The 18,835-nt window shown below is 33.6% G+C and overlaps 1 protein-coding gene across 1 annotated transcript in view; it reads right to left on the bottom strand.

The window, feature by feature from the left end:
• The window catches only part of Dnajc10 (DnaJ heat shock protein family (Hsp40) member C10), a 55,041-nt gene that overhangs the window by 27,811 nt on the left and 8,395 nt on the right, over positions 1–18,835 (bottom strand). Inside the window, exons 5-11 of the mRNA XM_046447446.2 lie at positions 18,174–18,256; positions 17,830–17,961; positions 17,115–17,208; positions 15,566–15,643; positions 14,313–14,356; positions 3,092–3,229; positions 235–324 (exon numbers count right to left, since the gene is read on the bottom strand). Coding sequence (XP_046303402.1) covers positions 235–324; positions 3,092–3,229; positions 14,313–14,356; positions 15,566–15,643; positions 17,115–17,208; positions 17,830–17,961; positions 18,174–18,256 — 659 coding nt within the window. The remainder of the gene's footprint in view (positions 1–234; positions 325–3,091; positions 3,230–14,312; positions 14,357–15,565; positions 15,644–17,114; positions 17,209–17,829; positions 17,962–18,173; positions 18,257–18,835) is intronic.

Genomic DNA, 18,835 nt, shown 5'->3' with positions numbered 1-18,835 from the left:
GCCTTTCCAACCTTCAAGTTGGGTAGGTTCTTAAATTATAGATTTACTTTGAATTACCAATATCTAAGTTCCAGGAATCCAAATGTAACCTAGAACTGCTTAATACAGAATTCTTGGAAACTGCTACATTTAGTTCTCTTTAGTGATGAATAAAACAATGCTGACTTTAATACTTAAGGACTTGAAAAGTTACCAATATTTATTACTATATGCCACTATTAATAAAATCATTACCTCTAATGTGCTTGCCGAAAGTAGTTCAAAATCTGGAAGATTACGTATTATTTCCAAATATATCTCTTTAGCATCCAGTGAATTAAGAAACTAGAATAAGAGAATCATGTTGTAATCTTTGAGTAAACAAGAAGAAATCTGAAGTTTATCAAAATATTTCAAAATGTTTTTTAATTTTTAAAAAAGTATATCACATTTGGGCAATTATTTAAAATACTGAATAATCATATGACCAGGCTTTTAAAAAAATAATGAAAAAGAAATTCCATTATTAGGTGTTTCAGTATATGAAATTTTCTATGGAATCCTTATAGTAATTTGCTAAATCACCACAGAAATATACTATGTTCAGTTTAATTTTAATGCTAACTATGTTTATATGTCTTATGTATTCTTTTAAATTTTTTTTGTTGTTGTTTTTAGACATTTACTTGTTTATTTTTATGTGGTGCTGAGGATCGAACCCAGCCAGTGCAAGCATTCTACCACTGAGCCACAACCCTAGCCTAGAATTTTTAAATCGAATTTTGATGATCTAAGACATTTTACACCCCAACTAATTAATAGTGGTAAGGTAAGAAAAACTTATAACCACAAAACTGAAATGGTTTTCAGAATACTGTTCACAAACCAAACAATATAGGAGTATTTATACTAAAATATACATAGATCTTAAGCATGTTTTAGAGCCATGTTTATTTAAGACAAAAACTGAAAAAAGGCACACCTCCCTTCTAACAAATCTCCTTTATTTCTGTCTCACAGAACCCCCTCTGCTAGTCCAATTCTCCATGAAGCAGCTGTTACAATAAAGAATGCAGCAATGGTTTACATCAAGTAGATGTATATGAGAGTTGAAAAAACACTTTTATATCTTTAATCATGAATCATCTGTTTAATAATTAAGAAATACTACTTGAAAATGGCTTAAAATATAAAAATAAATCTTTAATGCTTCAATTAAAAAAAATTTGGTTGTAGATGGACACAATACCTTTATTTTGTTTAATTTTTTTTTTAAATTTGGTGCTGGGGATCAAACCCAGTGCCTCACTCATGCTAAACAAGCACTCTACTACTGAGCCACAATTCCAGCCCTTAATGTCTCAATTTTATAGCTTATAGTTCCATACTTTAATCAGTCATTATAAAGATCACACTAAAAATACTCATAACAGCTTTATATACGTGTATGATTAGTATATTATAAACTCATTATAAACCGTGTTTGTCTTATAGAATTTTAGTTACACTTTTAAAGGACTGTTTGAACCTCACCTTTCAGATATATTTAGCTGAGATAATACTTTACAGTTTTAAAACTTGAATAAGTGAATTAAGATGAACATACAGGATTACTTATTATAGCACTCTTATAGCCTTCAAAAATAGCTTTTATCAGTCCTCTCTTGATACTTATTTCTAAATATATCATATTTACTTAGTGAATTATGCTAAGAAATTGTTAATTATTAAAAGTGTATACACTTTAATAAAGTAAATATGAGTTACTGAAGTATGTATGTGTGTATATACACACACACACACACACACACTGTTGAAAATATATACCTAGAGTATATATACACAATACAAACTCATACATACACACAGAGATGCCATACAAACACACAATAATCACCAGAATACTTCTAGGCATTTGGTATACACCAGTGAACAAATATAAACTTAAAATTTAATGCAGGAGAAAAATAATAGAAAAGTAAATAAATTACAGCATGTTATAAAGTGATAAGTACTCTGTAGCCATAGAGGCAAATTATAAAACATCTTAAAGATAGTCAGATTTTACTGACAAACTGGTTATAGGGTACGAGAAAAAGAGCAATCAAAATTGACTGCAGGATATTTGGCCTGAAAGAGAAAGGACAGAGTTTTCATAAACTGAAATGGAGAAAATTGGGGAGAAGCAGATTTATATATGGGAGTATTAGCAAGATAATTATAGGCATTTAAATCTGACATATTGCCTAGTATCTCGGGAGATGCTGAAAGGCAGTGTACATATGTGTACATATCCATGCATGTATATAATATTTCTGGAGTGCAGGGCAAAGGTCTGAGCCATAAACTATGGACCAGTCATTATAGAGTGTATATGTAAAGGATCTGCAGGGTATTTACCAGGACTTGATGGTGGTTGTCCACAAGTGATTGAATTTTAGGAAATGTTGGATCTTTATATATTTCTGTACTGTGCATGAATTTCTGAAATGAGTATGTGTTATAATTATCAACATTTAAAAAGCAGAATTAAAGACAAATTTCTTTCAGTTTTCTATATTTTATTATTCTTCTTTATATTCTTTTGGGAGTCCCCAGGAAATCCCATTATTTAGCTCACTTCCTCGACAACTAGCTTGAGTCTCAAGTTTCCTGCTTCAGAAACACAGGGAGGTGAACTGTATCAGATTTCCAAATTTCTAGATCTGAGTTTACATCAGAATCCCATAGGGTACTTAAAAACATAACTGGGTCCTAGCCAAACCTATTAGGGATCTACATTTTTACCATTAGAAAATACAAAAATAAAAACTTATGAAATACATTGTTATGGTAAAAACACTCTTTCATTTAACCATATCTTTGAAGTTTAAAACTATAATGGTTTTAAATGTATAATACAAATGCCAGTTTGTAAAGAACTTTATAAGGATTATTTTTAAACTAAAGTATATAATAAACAAAATCCCAAGAATTTACATATTCTAATTAATGAAATGATCCATATAAACTGTTTCATTTCCTTGCTAACTGCTTATAAAAGGATACATTTTTAAATGTGTGTGCATGTACACATTTATAAATAAAGAAATTTCCTTAAAGTTATTCATACCAAAATACTGTTTTTCTCCTTGCTATTTAAAGTGGCTCCAGGAGGAAAATAAGCAGTAGTACTTGTTGTAATATCCAAACTTTTACAAAGGTTGTCCTGGGTGGCACAGTCCATCCATCCTACGTTAACAAGGCCATCCTAAAAATGTTAAACAAAAAACACACTACGTTGTAAATTAAGAAAAAGTTAAAACCCAACATTTCTATTATAAAATTACAACTTTATAAATAGTACTCAATAACCTGAGATAATACAGTTTTCCATTTTCCCCTGATGTTAAACATCTACTTTTTAGAATTTGTACAAATCTACAAAAAACTAAATTTATCATTTTTTTAAAATAGAAAACAGGCTGCTCAATAATCTTTTAGGTTAAAAATCAAATGTGACTTGTTTAAGAGTCGTCATTATTACTGAACTTTCAATATGTATCATAGTTTATCAGACATTCTGTCTACAGCATACATTTAAATTAGTACCTTCCCAGTGTTCACCTATTGGTGGCTGAGTTACTTTAATGTGCTCTAATGTCCTATACGAAAAGTACATTTCTCGGAACCTCAAGTTACTGAAAAAACCTTCTGGACTACTCAAGTTAGTAAACAAATAGAAGAGTAACATACATTCAAGTGCAATTCCAAAAAACAAAGAATGGGACATTAATAATAATTGATATAATAGCTGAAAAGTTTCTACAACTTTGAAAATATTAACCTATCGATTAGAGAGGTCCAATAAATCTTAAGTAAACATCTATTCAAATCATAACAAAACTTCAGAAAATCAAAAATCTTAAAAGCAGAAATGATAATTTTGATTTAGATGGTGTTATTTGGGAACATACATAAGAATAACTAAGCTATACACTTAAGATGCATTCCCTTAACTGCATATAAGAAATAACTAGAAAAAAGAAAAGTAAAATTAAAAATACATGCTGGCAAAGTGTCAGAAGTAATAAAGAAATTTGTGTTCAAGGTCTCTTGCTACCCTATCCAGGAAATGGTTAAGTCAGGGAGACATGTTGTAAGCTCTAGGGTATTCATTAAGAGGACAGTTTAAAAAAACAAAACAACAACAAAACAAAAACAAAAACTGGTAACTAAAGAGATGATAGTGAGGAGAAATGAAATTAAACCACTTGACTCACCTAAAAGGAGGCAAAGAGGAAAGAAAAAGGATTATATCATAGGTGGGACAAACAGAAAACTAATGACAGTAAATATACACAATATATCAGGAATAATATTAAATGTAAATGGAGTAAGAAAACTGATAAAAAAACAAAATTAAGCATATGCCGATTACAGAAAATACACCTTAAATATAAGGATACCAGAATGCCAACATTAACCAAAAGAAAGTTGTAGTCATACTGATGTCAGTCAAAGCAGATTTGAAGGCAAGAGACATTATAGAAGAGAGTTATTTCATCAAGCTAGAAACTCCTATCACAACGAAAAATAACAATTCTAAATTGGTACCCACATGATGACGAAGGCTCAAAATAAATAAACAAAAAGAATTAATGGAAAAAACAAATACCCATAATAACAATGGATAATTAATAAAATATTAACAGATATTAAGACACTTTCTTCTCCGTGCCGGAACAGGCAGACAATGAACTTATTAAGATCAATATTTGAATGGTAGTGTTAAACTTGACCCAACTGATTTTACACAGGTGTGCATCTATGAACTAAAGAATTTACTTTTTCAGATGTACATGAATATTGTTAAAAACATTGAAACCATGTTTGCTAACCAGGGTAGAATTAAGGTGCCCATAAATAACAAAAACAAAAAACCCTCTGTTTGGATATTAAGTCCTAAATAATCAATAATTCAATAAAAATAAAAGGTTATAAAGTATTTTGAATTGACTGGTAATAAAAATACATTTCAAAATATGGAATATAACTAAAAGCTATACTCAGTAATCCATAGTTTAATTCATATATTACAAAGGAAAGCCTGAATCACAATAACTTAAAAAATTAAATGCAAATTAAATTCTAGGGAAGCAGAAGGAAGGAAATAAAGCACATAAATGAACAAAATTGAAAATAAATGCAAAGTAGAAATTTTAAAGCTTGATAAATTTCTCCTAATGTTGACAGGAGATAGTACAGAAAATCATTATCAGAAAGTGAAAGTGGGAATCACTAAAGAAGAAAAGAAAGATAAGAAAACTCCACAAAAATCATAGGATATTATGTATAACTATATACTAGTATATTTAAAAATTTAGTTGTAAGAACAAAAACAATTTCCTAAACAGAGGAAATAATCTGATTTAAAAAGGAGATTATAGATACAAAGAAAACTCTAGGCAGATGGCTTCCCTAAAGTCTACCAAACAAAAATATTATTTGAGGGGGAAATAATGTCAATCATACAGAAACTGCTTCAAGAAGAGAAAAAGATGACTTTGCATCACATTTTTAAGACCAGCATTTCCTTGATGCTAAAAGTACACAAAGACTTTGCTGGAAAGGAAGAATATAAAAGGCTAACAGCTCCGATCCTAAAAGATTAACAAAAAATATTTATGTTCAGAGCTCATCTTCAAATATTTTTAATATCTGAGACCTATTTTTTAAAAATTTATTTTATTTGTTTTTAGGTACGCCAACTGAACTCAGGGGGGCACTCAACCACTGAGCTTTATTCTCTAGTTCCTTTGTACTTTATTTAGAGACAGGGTCTCACTGAGTTGCTTCGTGCCTCACTGCTGCTGAAGCTGGCTTTGAAGGGGAGATCCTCTTGCCTTAACTTCTGGAGCTGCTGGCATTATAGGTATGCACTACCACACCCGTCCCTAAGACAGATCTGGTTTTGATATAAATTCTTAGAAGATTCTCAAGGAATTTTAACATTGTGTTGAAAAACCACTGTCTAAGTATAGGGTGAAATAAAGGTTGAGAATGAAATGTAAGTATATCAAGTTAATCATTTCAGTGTTAGATAAAACAATTTGTTTTTTTTTTTTAAAGTCCATGATCCACAAAGAGGTATAAATAATAGCCACTAAAAGAATATGCTGATCAAGATCATACATTATGTGAAAATATAAATATGCATTGCGAAGGTAGAGGGAACTGTGACCACGCACAGAGCAGGCCCAGCGGCCTGCTGAGGGGCAGAGCCGCCCCCCACCCCCCGCGCCTGCCAGGTAGGTGGACCGGTGACCACCGACAGAAAAGGCCCAGTGGCCCGCGGCGGGACGGAGCTTCCAATCACTCCTGCAAGGTAGGCGGGCCTGTGACCCACCGGCAGAAGAGGAGCAGCGGCCTGCTGAGAGGCTGAGCCGCCCCCTCCCCCTGCACCGGCAAGGTAGAGGGAACTGTGACCACGCACAGAGCAGGCCCAGCGGCCTGCTGAGGGGCAGAGCCGCCCCCCACCCCCCGCGCCTGCCAGGTAGGGGAACTGTGACCACGGACAGAAAAGGCCCAGTGGCCCGCAGAGTGGCAGAGCTTCCAATCACTCCTGCAAGGTAGGCGGGCCTGCGACCCACCGGCAGAAGAGGAGCAGCGGCCTGCTGAGAGGCAGAGCCGCCCCCTCCCCCCCGCGCCTGCAAGGTAGACGGAACTGTGACCACCATCAGAACAGGCCAGACCTGCAAACGAGAGACAGAACAGGCCCAGTGGCCTGAGGAAGGGTAGAGCCGCCCCCCCCCCCCACGCCTGCAAGGTAGGCGCACCTGCGACCCACTGCCAGTACAGCCCCAGAGGCCTGCAGAGGGGCAGTGCCGCTGCCTGCGCCTGCAAAGTAGACAGAACTGTGACCACCGACAGAACAAGCCTAGCGGCCCGCAGAGGGACAGAGCCGCCACCCGCGCCTGCGAGGGAGACTTTGCAACTATACAAGACCAATATAAATATATAGGGGGAAAATTCAATAGCACAACAGTTTCACCAAGTGGAAAGGAACGCGAACAGTATGAAGAGACAAGGAAAGAAAGGACCACAAGCATTGCAGGTCAACTCAACGTTAGAAGAGGTAATAGCTGCAGCAGATGGAATGTCAGATAAAGAATTCAGGATATACATGCTTCAGATGATCTGGAGTCTCAAGGAAGACATCAGACAGCAAAATCAGACAATGAAAGATCACTTCAACAATGAATTACATAAACAAATCCAAGAAGCAAAAGATCAACTATACAGGGAAATAGAGGTTATAAAAAACAAACAAACAGAAATCCTAGGAATGCAGGAAGCAATAAGCCAACTTAAAAACTCAATTGAGAATACTACCAGCAGAGTAGAACACTTAGAAGACAGAACATCAGACAATGAAGATAAAGTATTTCAACTTGAAAAGAACATAGACAGCTCAGCAAGACTGTTAAGAAACCATGAGCAGAACATCCAAGAAATATGGGATAACATCAAGAGACCAAATTTAAGAGTCATTGGGATACAGGAAGGGACAGAGTTTCAAACCAAAGGAATGAGCAATCTATTCAATGAAATAATACGAGAAAACTTCCCAGACTTGAAGAATGAGACAGAACCCCAAATCCTAGAAGCCTACAGGACGCCGAATGTGCAAAATCATAAGAGACCCACACCTAGACACATTATAATGAAGATGCCCAACATACAGAATAAGGAGAGAATTTTAAAAGCTACAAGAGAAAGGAAGCAGATCACATTTAGGGGTAAGCCAATCAGGATAACAGCTGATCTTTCAACACAGACTCTGAAAGCTAGAAGATCCTGGAATAACATATTTCAAACACTGAAAGAAAATGGGTTCCAACCAAGAATTGTGTTTCCAGCGAAATTAAGCTTCAGGATGGAAGATGAAATTAAAACCTTCCACGATAAACAAAAGTTAAAAGAATTTGCAGCTAGAAAACCATCTCTTCAAAACATCCTTGGCAAAACATTACAGGAAGAGGAAATGGAAAATAACAATGAAAACCAACAGTGGGAGGTAGGACACTAAAGGGGGGAAAATAATCAAAGAGGAAAACAAACCATGTTTAGTAACATAAATAAACAAATATGGCTGGAAGAACAACCCATATCTCAATAATAACCCTAAATGTTAATGGCTTAAACTCACCAATCAAGAGACACAGGCTAGTAGAATGGATCACAAAACAAGACCAAACAATATGCTGCCTACAGGAGACGCATTTGATAGGAAAAGACATACATAGGCTGAAGGTGAAAGGTTGGGAAAAATCATATCACTCATATGGACTTCGGAAACAAGCAGGAGTATCCACACTCATATCAAATAAAATAGATTTCAAGCCAAAGTTAATCAAAAGGGATAAAGAGGGACACTACATACTGCTCAAGGGAACCATACACCAACAAGACATAACAATCATAAATATATATGCCCCAAACAATGGTGCAGCTATGTTCATCAAACAAACTCTTCTCAAGTTCAAGAGTCTAATAGACCACCATACAATAATCATGGGAGACTTCAACACACCTCTATCACCACTGGACAGATCTTCCAAACAAAAGTTGAATAAGGAAACTATAGAACTCAATAACACAATTAATAACCTAGACTTAATTGACATATATAGAATATACCACCCAACATCAAGCAGTTACACTTTTTTCTCAGCAGCACATGGATCCTTCTCAAAAATAGATCATATATTATGTCACAGGGAAACTCTTAGACAATATAAAGGAGTAGAGATAATACCATGCATCCTATCTGATCATAATGGAATGGAACTGAAAATCAACGATAAAAGAAGGAAGGGAAAAGAATACATCACTTGGAGAATGAACAATAGGTTACTGAATGATCAATGGGTTATAGAAGACATCAAGGAAGAAATTAAAAAATTCTTAGAGATTAATGAAAACACAGACACAACATATCGGAATCTATGGGACACATTGAAAGCAGTTCTAAGAGGAAAATTCATTGCTTGGAGTTCATTCCTTAAAAAAAGAAAAAACCAACAAATAAATGATCTCATACTTCATCTCAAAATCCTAGAAAAAGAAGAGCAAAACAACAGCAAAAGAAGTAGAAGGCAAGAAATAATTAAAATCAGAGCTGAAATTAATGAAATCGAAACAAAAGAAACAATTGAAAAAATTCACAAAACTAAAAGTTGGTTCTTTGAAAAAATAAACAAAATCGACAGACCCTTAGCCATGCTAGTGAAGAGAAGAAGAGAGAGAACTCAAATTACTAACATACGGGATGAAAGAGGCAATATCACAACAGACACTTCAGAAATACAGAAGATAATCAAAAATTATTTTGAATCCTTATACTCCAATAAATTAGAAGATAGTGAAGGCATAGATAAATTTCTTAAGTCATATGATCTGCCCAGATTGACTCAGGAGGATATAGACAACCTAAACAGACCAATATCAATTGAGGAAATAGAAGAAACCATCAAAAGACTACCAACTAAGAAAAGCCCAGGACCGGATGGGTATACAGCAGAGTTTTACAAAACCTTTAAAGAAGAACTAATACCAATACTTTTCAAGCTACTTCGGGAAATAGAAAAAGAGGGAGAACTTCCAAATTCATTCTACGAGGCCAACATCACCCTGATACCTAAACCAGACAAAGACACTTCAAAGAAAGAAAACTACAGACCAATATCTCTAATGAACCTAGATGCAAAAATCCTCAATAAAATTCTGGCCACTCGGATACAAAAACTTATCAAAAAAATTGTGCACCATGATCAAGTAGGATTCATCCCTGGGATGCAAGGCTGGTTCAATATACGGAAATCAATAAATGTTATTCACCACATCAATAGACTTAAAAATAAGAATCATATGATCATCTCGATAGATGCGGAAAAAGCATTCGACAAAGTACAGCATCCCTTTATGTTCAAAACTCTAGAAAAACTAGGGATAACAGGAACATACCTCAATATTGTAAAAGCAATCTATGCTAAGCCTCAGGCTAGCATCATTCTGAATGGAGAAAAATTGAAGGCATTCCCTCTAAAATCTGGAACAAGACAGGGATGCCCTCTCTCACCACTTCTGTTCAACATAGTTCTCGAAACACTGGCCAGAGCAATTAGACAGACGAAAGAAATTAAAGGCATCAAAATAGGAAAAGAAGAACTTAAATTATCACTATTTGCAGATGACATGATTCTATACCTAGCAGACCCAAAAGGCTCTACAAAGAAACTATTAGAGCTAATAAATGAATTCAGCAAAGTGGCAGGATATAAAATCAACACGCATAAATCAAAGGCATTCCTGTATATCAGCGACAAATCCTCTGAAATGGAAATGAGGACAACCACTCCATTCACAATATCTTCAAAAAAAATAAAATACTTGGGAATCAACCTAACAAAAGAGGTGAAAGACTTATAGAATGAAAACTACAGAACCCTAAAGAGAGAAATAGAAGAAGATCTTAGAAGATGGAAAAATATACCCTGTTCATGGATAGGCAGAACTAACATCATCAAAATGGCGATATTACCAAAAGTTCTCTATAGGTTTAATGCAATGCCAATCAAAATCCCAATGGCATTTCTTGTAGAAATAGAGAAAGCAATCATGAAATTCATATGGAAAAACAAAAGACCCAGAATAGCAAAAACAATGCTAAGCAAGAAGTGTGAATCAGGCGGTATAGCGATACCAGACTTCAAACTATACTACAGAGCAATAGTAACAAAAGCAGCATGGTACTGGTACCAAAACAGGCGGGTGGACCAATGGTACAGAATAGAGGACACAGAAACCAATCCACAAAACTACAACTACCTTATATTTGATAAAGGGTCTAAAAGCATGCAATGGAGGAAGGATAGCATCTTCAACAAATGGTGCTGGGAAAACTGGAAATCCATATGCAACAAAATGAAACTGAATCCCTTTCTCTCGCCATGCACAAAAGTTAATTCAAAATGGATCAAGGAGCTTGATATCAAATCAGAGACACGCCGTCTGATAGAAGAAAAAGTTGGCTACGATCTACAGTAGGTGGGGTCGGGCTCCAAATTCCTCAATAGGACACCCATAGCACAAAAGTTAATCACTAGAATCAACAAATGGGACTTACTCAAACTAAAAAGTTTTTTTCTCAGCAAAAGATACAATAAGAGAGGTAAATAGAGAGCCTACATCCTGGGAACAAATCTTTACTCCTCACACTTCAGATAGAGCCCTAATATCCAGAGTATACAAAGAACTAAAAAAATTAGACAATAAGAGAACAAACAACCCAATCAACAAATGGGCCAAGGACCTGAACAGACACTTCTCAGAGGAGGACATACAATCAATCAACAAGTACATGAAAAAATGCTCACCATCTCTAGCAGTCAGAGAAATGCAAATCAAAACCACCCTAAGATACCATCTCACTCCAGTTAGATTGGCAGCCATTATGAAGTCAAACAACAACAAGTGCTGGCGAGGATGTGGGGAAAAGGGTACACTTGTACATTGCTGGTGGGACTGCAAATTGGTGCAGCCAATTTGGAAAGCAGTATGGAGATTTCTTGGAAAGCTGGGAATGGAGCCACCATTTGACCCAGCTATTCCCCTTCTCGGTCTATTCCCTAAAGACCTAAAAAGAGCATGCTACAGGGACACTGCTACATCGATGTTCATAGCAGCACAATTCACAATAGCTAGACTGTGGAACCAACCTAGATGCCCTTCAATGGATGAATGGATAAAAAAAATGTGGCATTTATACACAATGGAGTATTACTCTGCATTAAAAAATGACAAAATCATAGAATTTACAGGGAAATGGATGACATTAGAGCAGATTATGCTAAGTGAAGCTAGCCAATCCCTAAAAAACAAATGCCAAATGTCTTCTTTGATATAAGGAGAGTAACTAAGAACAGAGTAGGGTCGAAGAGCATGAGAAGAAGATTAACATTAAACAGGGATGAGAGGTGAGAGGGAAAGGGAGAGAGAAGGGAAAATGCATGGAAATGGAAGGAGACCCTCAGAGTTATACAAAAGTACATACAAGAGGAAGTGAGGGGAAGGGGAAAAATAATATAAGGGGGACAAACGAATGTCAGTAGAGGGAGCAGAGAGAGAAGAGGGGAGGGGAGGGGAGGGGGGATAGTAGAGGATAGGAAAGGCAGCAGAATACAACAGACACTAGTATGGCAATATGTAAATCAATGGATGTGTAACTGATGTGATTCTGCAATCTGTATATGGGGTAAAAATGGGAGCTCATAACTCACTTGAATGAAATTGTGAAATATGATATATCAAGAACTATGTAATGTTTTGAACAGCCAACAATAAAAAATTTTTAAAAAAAAAATAAATTTGAAAATAAATAAATAAATAAATAAATATGCATTGCATAATAATTTGGTGAACAATGAACAGCATATAGGAAAATGATCCCATAAGATTATGATCCAGTTGAAAAATTCCTATTGCTTAGTGAACACATAACTAAAGATGCAAGTGAAAAGCAATCTAATGAAAGAAGAACCCAAGAACTTCACTTCCCTGTTAAGGATCTAGTAAAACCTTTGAAGACCTTACTAAGCTCCTTACAAAGTTTGAAAACATGAACCCTAACACGAAGAGGTTTACATTGGATGGTCACAGATATTTATGAAAAGAATGACATTTCCTCAATAAGAGCCTCACTTAGATTCAGAAAGATTCCAGAAGAAGGCAGTACTATTATGAGAGATGATAGCTCCATGCCTGAAGACCTTCCAGAAGAAGAAAATGTGGAGATGAAGGACAGTGATACTGACACTTCTGATATTATGGAGGTGTAGGCTAAAGTGGGTTTGTGCTTTAGTTTTTTTTTTTTTTTTAAAGGTTTAAAATGAAAACAATTAAGAGAAAAACATTTATAGAATAAGCACCACAAACACAAAAATCAATAAAAAATTAAAAGAATATTCATATAATCTATTTTTATATAGTTGTACAATGTTTATGTTTCAAGCTAAGTATTATTACAAGAGTCAAAAAGTAAAAAATGTATAAAGTAAAAAAAATTACAGAAAGCTAAGGTTAATTTATTACTAAAGAAATTGTTTTCATAAACTTATTGTAGCAAAATTAGTGTCTTATAAAGTATACAGTAGTAGATAATAAGGCTCTGAAACCTCATATTCACTCAAGTTATCTACCTGAAGAAATTTTTAGTCCTACAAGCTCCATTACCTACTAAATGTTCAATACAAGTGTACCATCTTTTATAATATACTTTTTTTTTTAGAGAGAGAGAGAGAGAGAAAGAGAGAGAGAGAATTTTTTAATATTTATTTTTTAGTTTTCAGTGGACACATCTTTATTTTATTTTTATGTGGTGCTTAGGATCAAACCCAGGGCCTAGCATGTGCTAGGCGAGTGCTTTGCTGCTGAGCCACAACTCCAGCCCAATATAATATACTTTTATTGTACTTTTTCTATGGCTAGATACATTAATACTTAACCACTGTGCTACAACAACCCCTATAGCAACATTTATAGCAAGTTTTAGTCTAGAAGCAATAGGCTACATATAGATTAGATGTGAAGCAGGCTACACCTTCTAGGTTTGTGTAAGTATACTCTGATATTCATCTGATGAAGAAATTATATAATGTCAATTTCTTAGGACATATTCCTCTTGCAGGACTCTATATAAAAATGAATAGGACAGAGAGAAACACATCAACCATTCAGTTGGAAGTTTTAATATGCCTGCTCAGAAATTATGGTTCTATATCAAGTAGAAAAAAACTAAATGATACTGATATGAATAACATGATTAAATGTGATCTGATACAAAAATTACACCCAACATACATATAGAGACTTATTATTTGAGCTCACATAGAAGTTTCCCAACTTTTACAACTGAAAACTCCCAAGCCAATGCATGCTATCATAACATTAAATAATCAACAAACAGACCACATTCTTCAACTCTTAACATGATATGAGAATAAGAAATAACAAAGTAAAATCAAAACAACAGGAAACAAATTTTGGAAACGATAAGAAAACTAATATATAACTAGAGGAATTCATAATAAACGTAGAATACTTACACAAATGAAAGCACCATATGAAAAGGTACTTCACACAACTAATTATTTAGAAAGTTTTATCTATGAATACATCATTCAGAAAATAAGAAAAATTACAAAAATATGAGTTAAGTGTTCAAGAAACAATGAAAAAAATTTGAAGTCAACTTATAATGATGTAGTTTTACAAAAAGGATGGATGCTTACCAACATGCCACTAAGCCTAAGTCGTGTCTGTGAAGTCAAACAATCTGAGGGGAAAAAAAAACTTTATGAGGCTATTTAAGCTTTATTAAGCCTATCCTCTCATGCCTCTTCCTCAAATTACCATGTTGATTCTAAGACCATTAACAGAAATAAATAATGAAATATTACTTAGTAGTCTCATTTTATATACACAAACTCTCATGCCTTCTCATTAATTTTTCAGGATTTCTAGCTACAGAAAAGTAAGCGTTTCTTTAGGGTCTTCACAAATCTGAAAATATGTTCTTCACTAGTTTTATGAAAGTTCTGTAAATATGAATGGTAGGATACATTTGAGTTTAGATTTGGAAGAAAAGGGAGCTGTAGTATCATAGAGCCTACAGAGATAGGTAAGATCAAATTACCTGGGTTCAAAAACAAGACAAAAGAATATTAAAAAGTTTAAAATGTTTTGTGGATGGACAACAATCTGGGCATTAGGTCAAAATGAAACAAAATCCCTTTGCAAAAAAAGTTTAAGGCTGATTTTTGTTCAAAAGCAGTATCTTCCTGATATTGGTCTTATAGGAGGGGTTGAATGGTTAATTTTAGTCATATATTATAATACATTCCTAACAAAGGGGCATTATGGTTGAGAGGTAAAGTTTTGGGAAAAGATTCATGTTGGGATTAACATATAAAAATGTATTAAATTAATGAATTAGGATATTTTGTAACATTGGGACCAATTTTTAATCAATCTCATTGAATGCAGTTTATGTTATAGTTTGGCATGTAGGGTATTGAATTTCAATTTAGTTCACTGAGGGAAAGGTCCTAGAAATGAAAAAGTATCATTTTCATATACACAACTTTGTGAGCCAAACATATTCATTTTAATATCTAACAAGGAAAAATTCATACTTCCAAATACTATTATTTGGGAGGAATTATAGTTGTTAACAATAATTATTTTTGCAATATGCCAAATACACTAGTGGGTACCTAAGCTACAATTTATCATGAATACAAGTAAGCTGAAAAACTTGTCCAACAAATACATGTCACATTAACAAATTAACAATGTGATAACATCTTATGTAACAAAAATGGTACATATTCAGTAAGTAAAAAATCATAATCTTGTGTCTAAATCATGGTTTCAAATCATCAATTATTTAATGAAAAGGCAATTACAGTAGCATATTTAGAACTGCCACCTAAAATTTAAATGTTACAGTCTTCATTTTAGGATGACAAAGTAATAAAATTACCTCCTCCTTTGGAACAAAAGGTGATCAGCCAGCCAATACCAGCAGCAAAAGCAGTTTGTATGGAGTTAACAAAATTTCCTTTAAAGAAAATAAAAGCAAATTTCTGATCACCTATTACTCAATATTGCAACAGTCTTCCAAATGAATTTGTCTTTCTAATCATATCCTCTTCTAATTCACTGTATTATTAAGTTATCTTTCTAAAAATCCTCTAAGTTTGTCAAAATCCTTTACTGGCTCTCCAATTTTTCATCACATAAATCTAAATTCATTATTTCCTTAAGAAGAATATTCAAGATGGCAAGAAAGGCCTCTTGTAATCTGAGTTTTGTCTAAATATGTAGACGAAACTCCTGTGTCTCCCCACACCACTCTGAACACATTACATCTTTTTGTCAGATACAGAAGCTATTGCCAATTCCCAAATGCACAGTGCTCTCTGAAGACTTCCTATTCATTTCTATTGGAGACTGGATATGACATCTTCCAAGAAATATTTTCTAACCTTTCCTCAAATAGGTTATTTCATATCTTTTTTTTAAGTATTTATTTTTTAGTTATAGTTGGACACAATACCTTTATTTTATTTATTTATTTTTATGTGGTGCTGAGGATTGAACCCAGGGCCTTGAACATGCTAGGTAAGCACTCTGTCACTGAGCCACAACCCCAGCCCGGGTTATTTCATATTTTATGCCTCTCTAAGCTTATGTCTATCATAAGAGTTACTGTACTGTATTTTAATTGTTCATTAGTATTTTCCTCATTAAAATAATGAGGTTGTTGATAGCAGGAATTATGTATTTCATTTCTGCAGCCCTAGTAATTAACAGTTTCTGATATATAAGTGGTACCCAAAGAATTAAATAAATATCCCTTTAACCATAAATACTGTCATTTCAAGAATAGTTCAGAGAAATAAGCCTAAAATCACTTGATGAATTAAAAGCCTAAGAAATGTTTTTGAACTTAAATCTGGATAGGCATGAACTTATTACTTCCTATGCGTATAAAAGCAATAAAACATACATTACTAAACATTTAGCTGCATTTTAAAAACTGCCTTGTCACCTATGTCCATCTTAGATCCATTTCTCATACCTTGTTAAGTTTCTGTAAAAATAACTAGGTTTGGGGCTGGGGATGTGGCTCAAGCGGTAGTGTGCTTGCCTGGCATGCACGGGGAGCTGGGTTCGATCCTCAGCACCACATAAAAATAAAATAAAAAGATGTTGTGCCCACCAAAAACTAAAAAATAAATATTAAAAAAAATTCTCTCTCTCTCTTAAAAAAAATAACTAGGTTGTTAAATATTTACTATTCAGTTGAAGTCAGAGCAATGACACAATTCCTCTTTAAGAAACACGGAAAAGATACTTCAAAATTTCAGTATTATGACCAAAATATTAATACTGCCATTGTAAAACTTAAAATTCCCATTTAAAAGTATCCTTGAACATCAAGCACATTAAGAAATTAAAATTAAAAATTAAAAATAATAAATAAATAAAAAAAATTGTAAAAAAAAAAAAAAAGAAATTAAAATTACCTGTTGATAATTCCGACACTGTGCTTCTAATATGCTGCATGGCAAAACTCACTAAACTTTCCTTTGATCTGTCTCCATAATATTTCACTGCAGCCTATTGAATTTTATAAAAAGAGAAATATTTACCTTTTCTTTTTAAAACTCACAATGAGAGTATCAAATACTTTGATTTTACATTATTTTAAACAGGTATCTCTCAACAGTGTAGTATCATTTCCAATGATATTCTGAGAAAAATGGATAGTACAGATTCTTCAGAAAGAATCTGATTAATACTAATAGTTTTAGTTCTATCACAGGAAACTTGGAAAAAGGAGATTGGAGCTTAATATTCAACAAGTTAATATTTACAAAATACTCTGTGAATAACAAACCACAATATGCATGTTGAATAAATTAAGACAGAAACTAAAACTGGAAAACATTTAATTTTGGCATACACCAAAGTTAAAGTAATGGCATTTAAAAGTATTCATAAAATAATCTCAAAGTGAAAAGTGTAGGAGTCAATGATCACCTATATTTCAACAAGACAGATCTAAAGAATACTACTATGAGTTCTATGGATATTACTATGAGTATGCATTATTATTATTTAGGTGGCACCTAAAGTAACACTTAAAAACATATATATATATATATACACTGTACTTTAGCTAGCCATTTCACTTGTTATAAAGTTCAACAGATTTGAAAATTGCTAATCATCTCTTACCATTCCGGATCTAAAAATGAGGAGGCTAGGATAACTGTTGACTCCTTTCATTCGGCAAAGCATTCTATCATCACCACAGTTCACAGCTCCAATTCGAAGTAATCCATCCACTTCTCTAGCAAAGTCTCTCCACTATGACAGAAAAAGTATACCTCTATTCATTTTTTCTCCTTAAAACATCTCAAGCTATGAAGCCTTAAAGGAAAAAAATTTTATCAAATAAAACTATACATATGTGAAAGTATTTGATAATTATTTAATAGTCATAATTATTACAAATAGAAAAATCCCAACATATTAAAAAATAAAAATGCAAAAAAAATCAGAAGGTAAAAAATACATACAGTGGGAGCTAAATCATGGCAGTGTGAACATCCTGAGGAGTAAAAGTTTACAAACCACACTTCTCCAGAATTAACAGCAGCATCTAAAAGTACATAAAACAATTTACTAAACGTTACTGTTTAGTTAAAAACTTTTGAGATTAACAGAAAAAGCAGTCATAAATCTTTCATAACTACCTTTATCATTTTCTATAAAAACTTTTTATATGAAAATATTTCAAATGTCAAACCAACAATAACTTTAAAAAAAAAACTTTCTTAAACCCATATTTGGTAAGAAGCATGCATGAGCTGCAAGAAAAATATGGTTCTGAAACTTAAATAAAAAAGACACATGGAAATAACAGCCAACCTTATGTAAGAGCTTGTGTGGATAAGAGAAATAGAGAACCAGTGAGAAAGATTCAGAGTGAGGTTCCCCTACTATCTATTGCATAGTTTAAGTATGTGGTCAAATCAATTCTGATGCCTATTTTAAATTCTCAAAGAATGAGAAACCTACACAATATAGCAAGGATTGTAGAATTAAATTTAATCTTTACCATAGATAAGACATTTACCTTGGAAAATCATGTTGTTCGAGAAGTACTAGATAAAGGTTTTTATTATTTCAAGACAAATACATATTTGCTAAAATAGATTTGAACATGTCTAATCAACAA

This window comes from Marmota monax, unplaced genomic scaffold (genome assembly GCF_021218885.2).
Source record: "Marmota monax isolate L192 unplaced genomic scaffold, Marmota_monax_Labrador192_F-V1.1 WCK01_AAM20220418_F8-fsc00007, whole genome shotgun sequence".
NCBI lineage: Eukaryota > Metazoa > Chordata > Mammalia > Rodentia > Sciuridae > Marmota > Marmota monax.
Note: the sequence above shows the minus strand (reverse complement) of the source record. Positions and strands in the feature narration are given on the sequence as shown.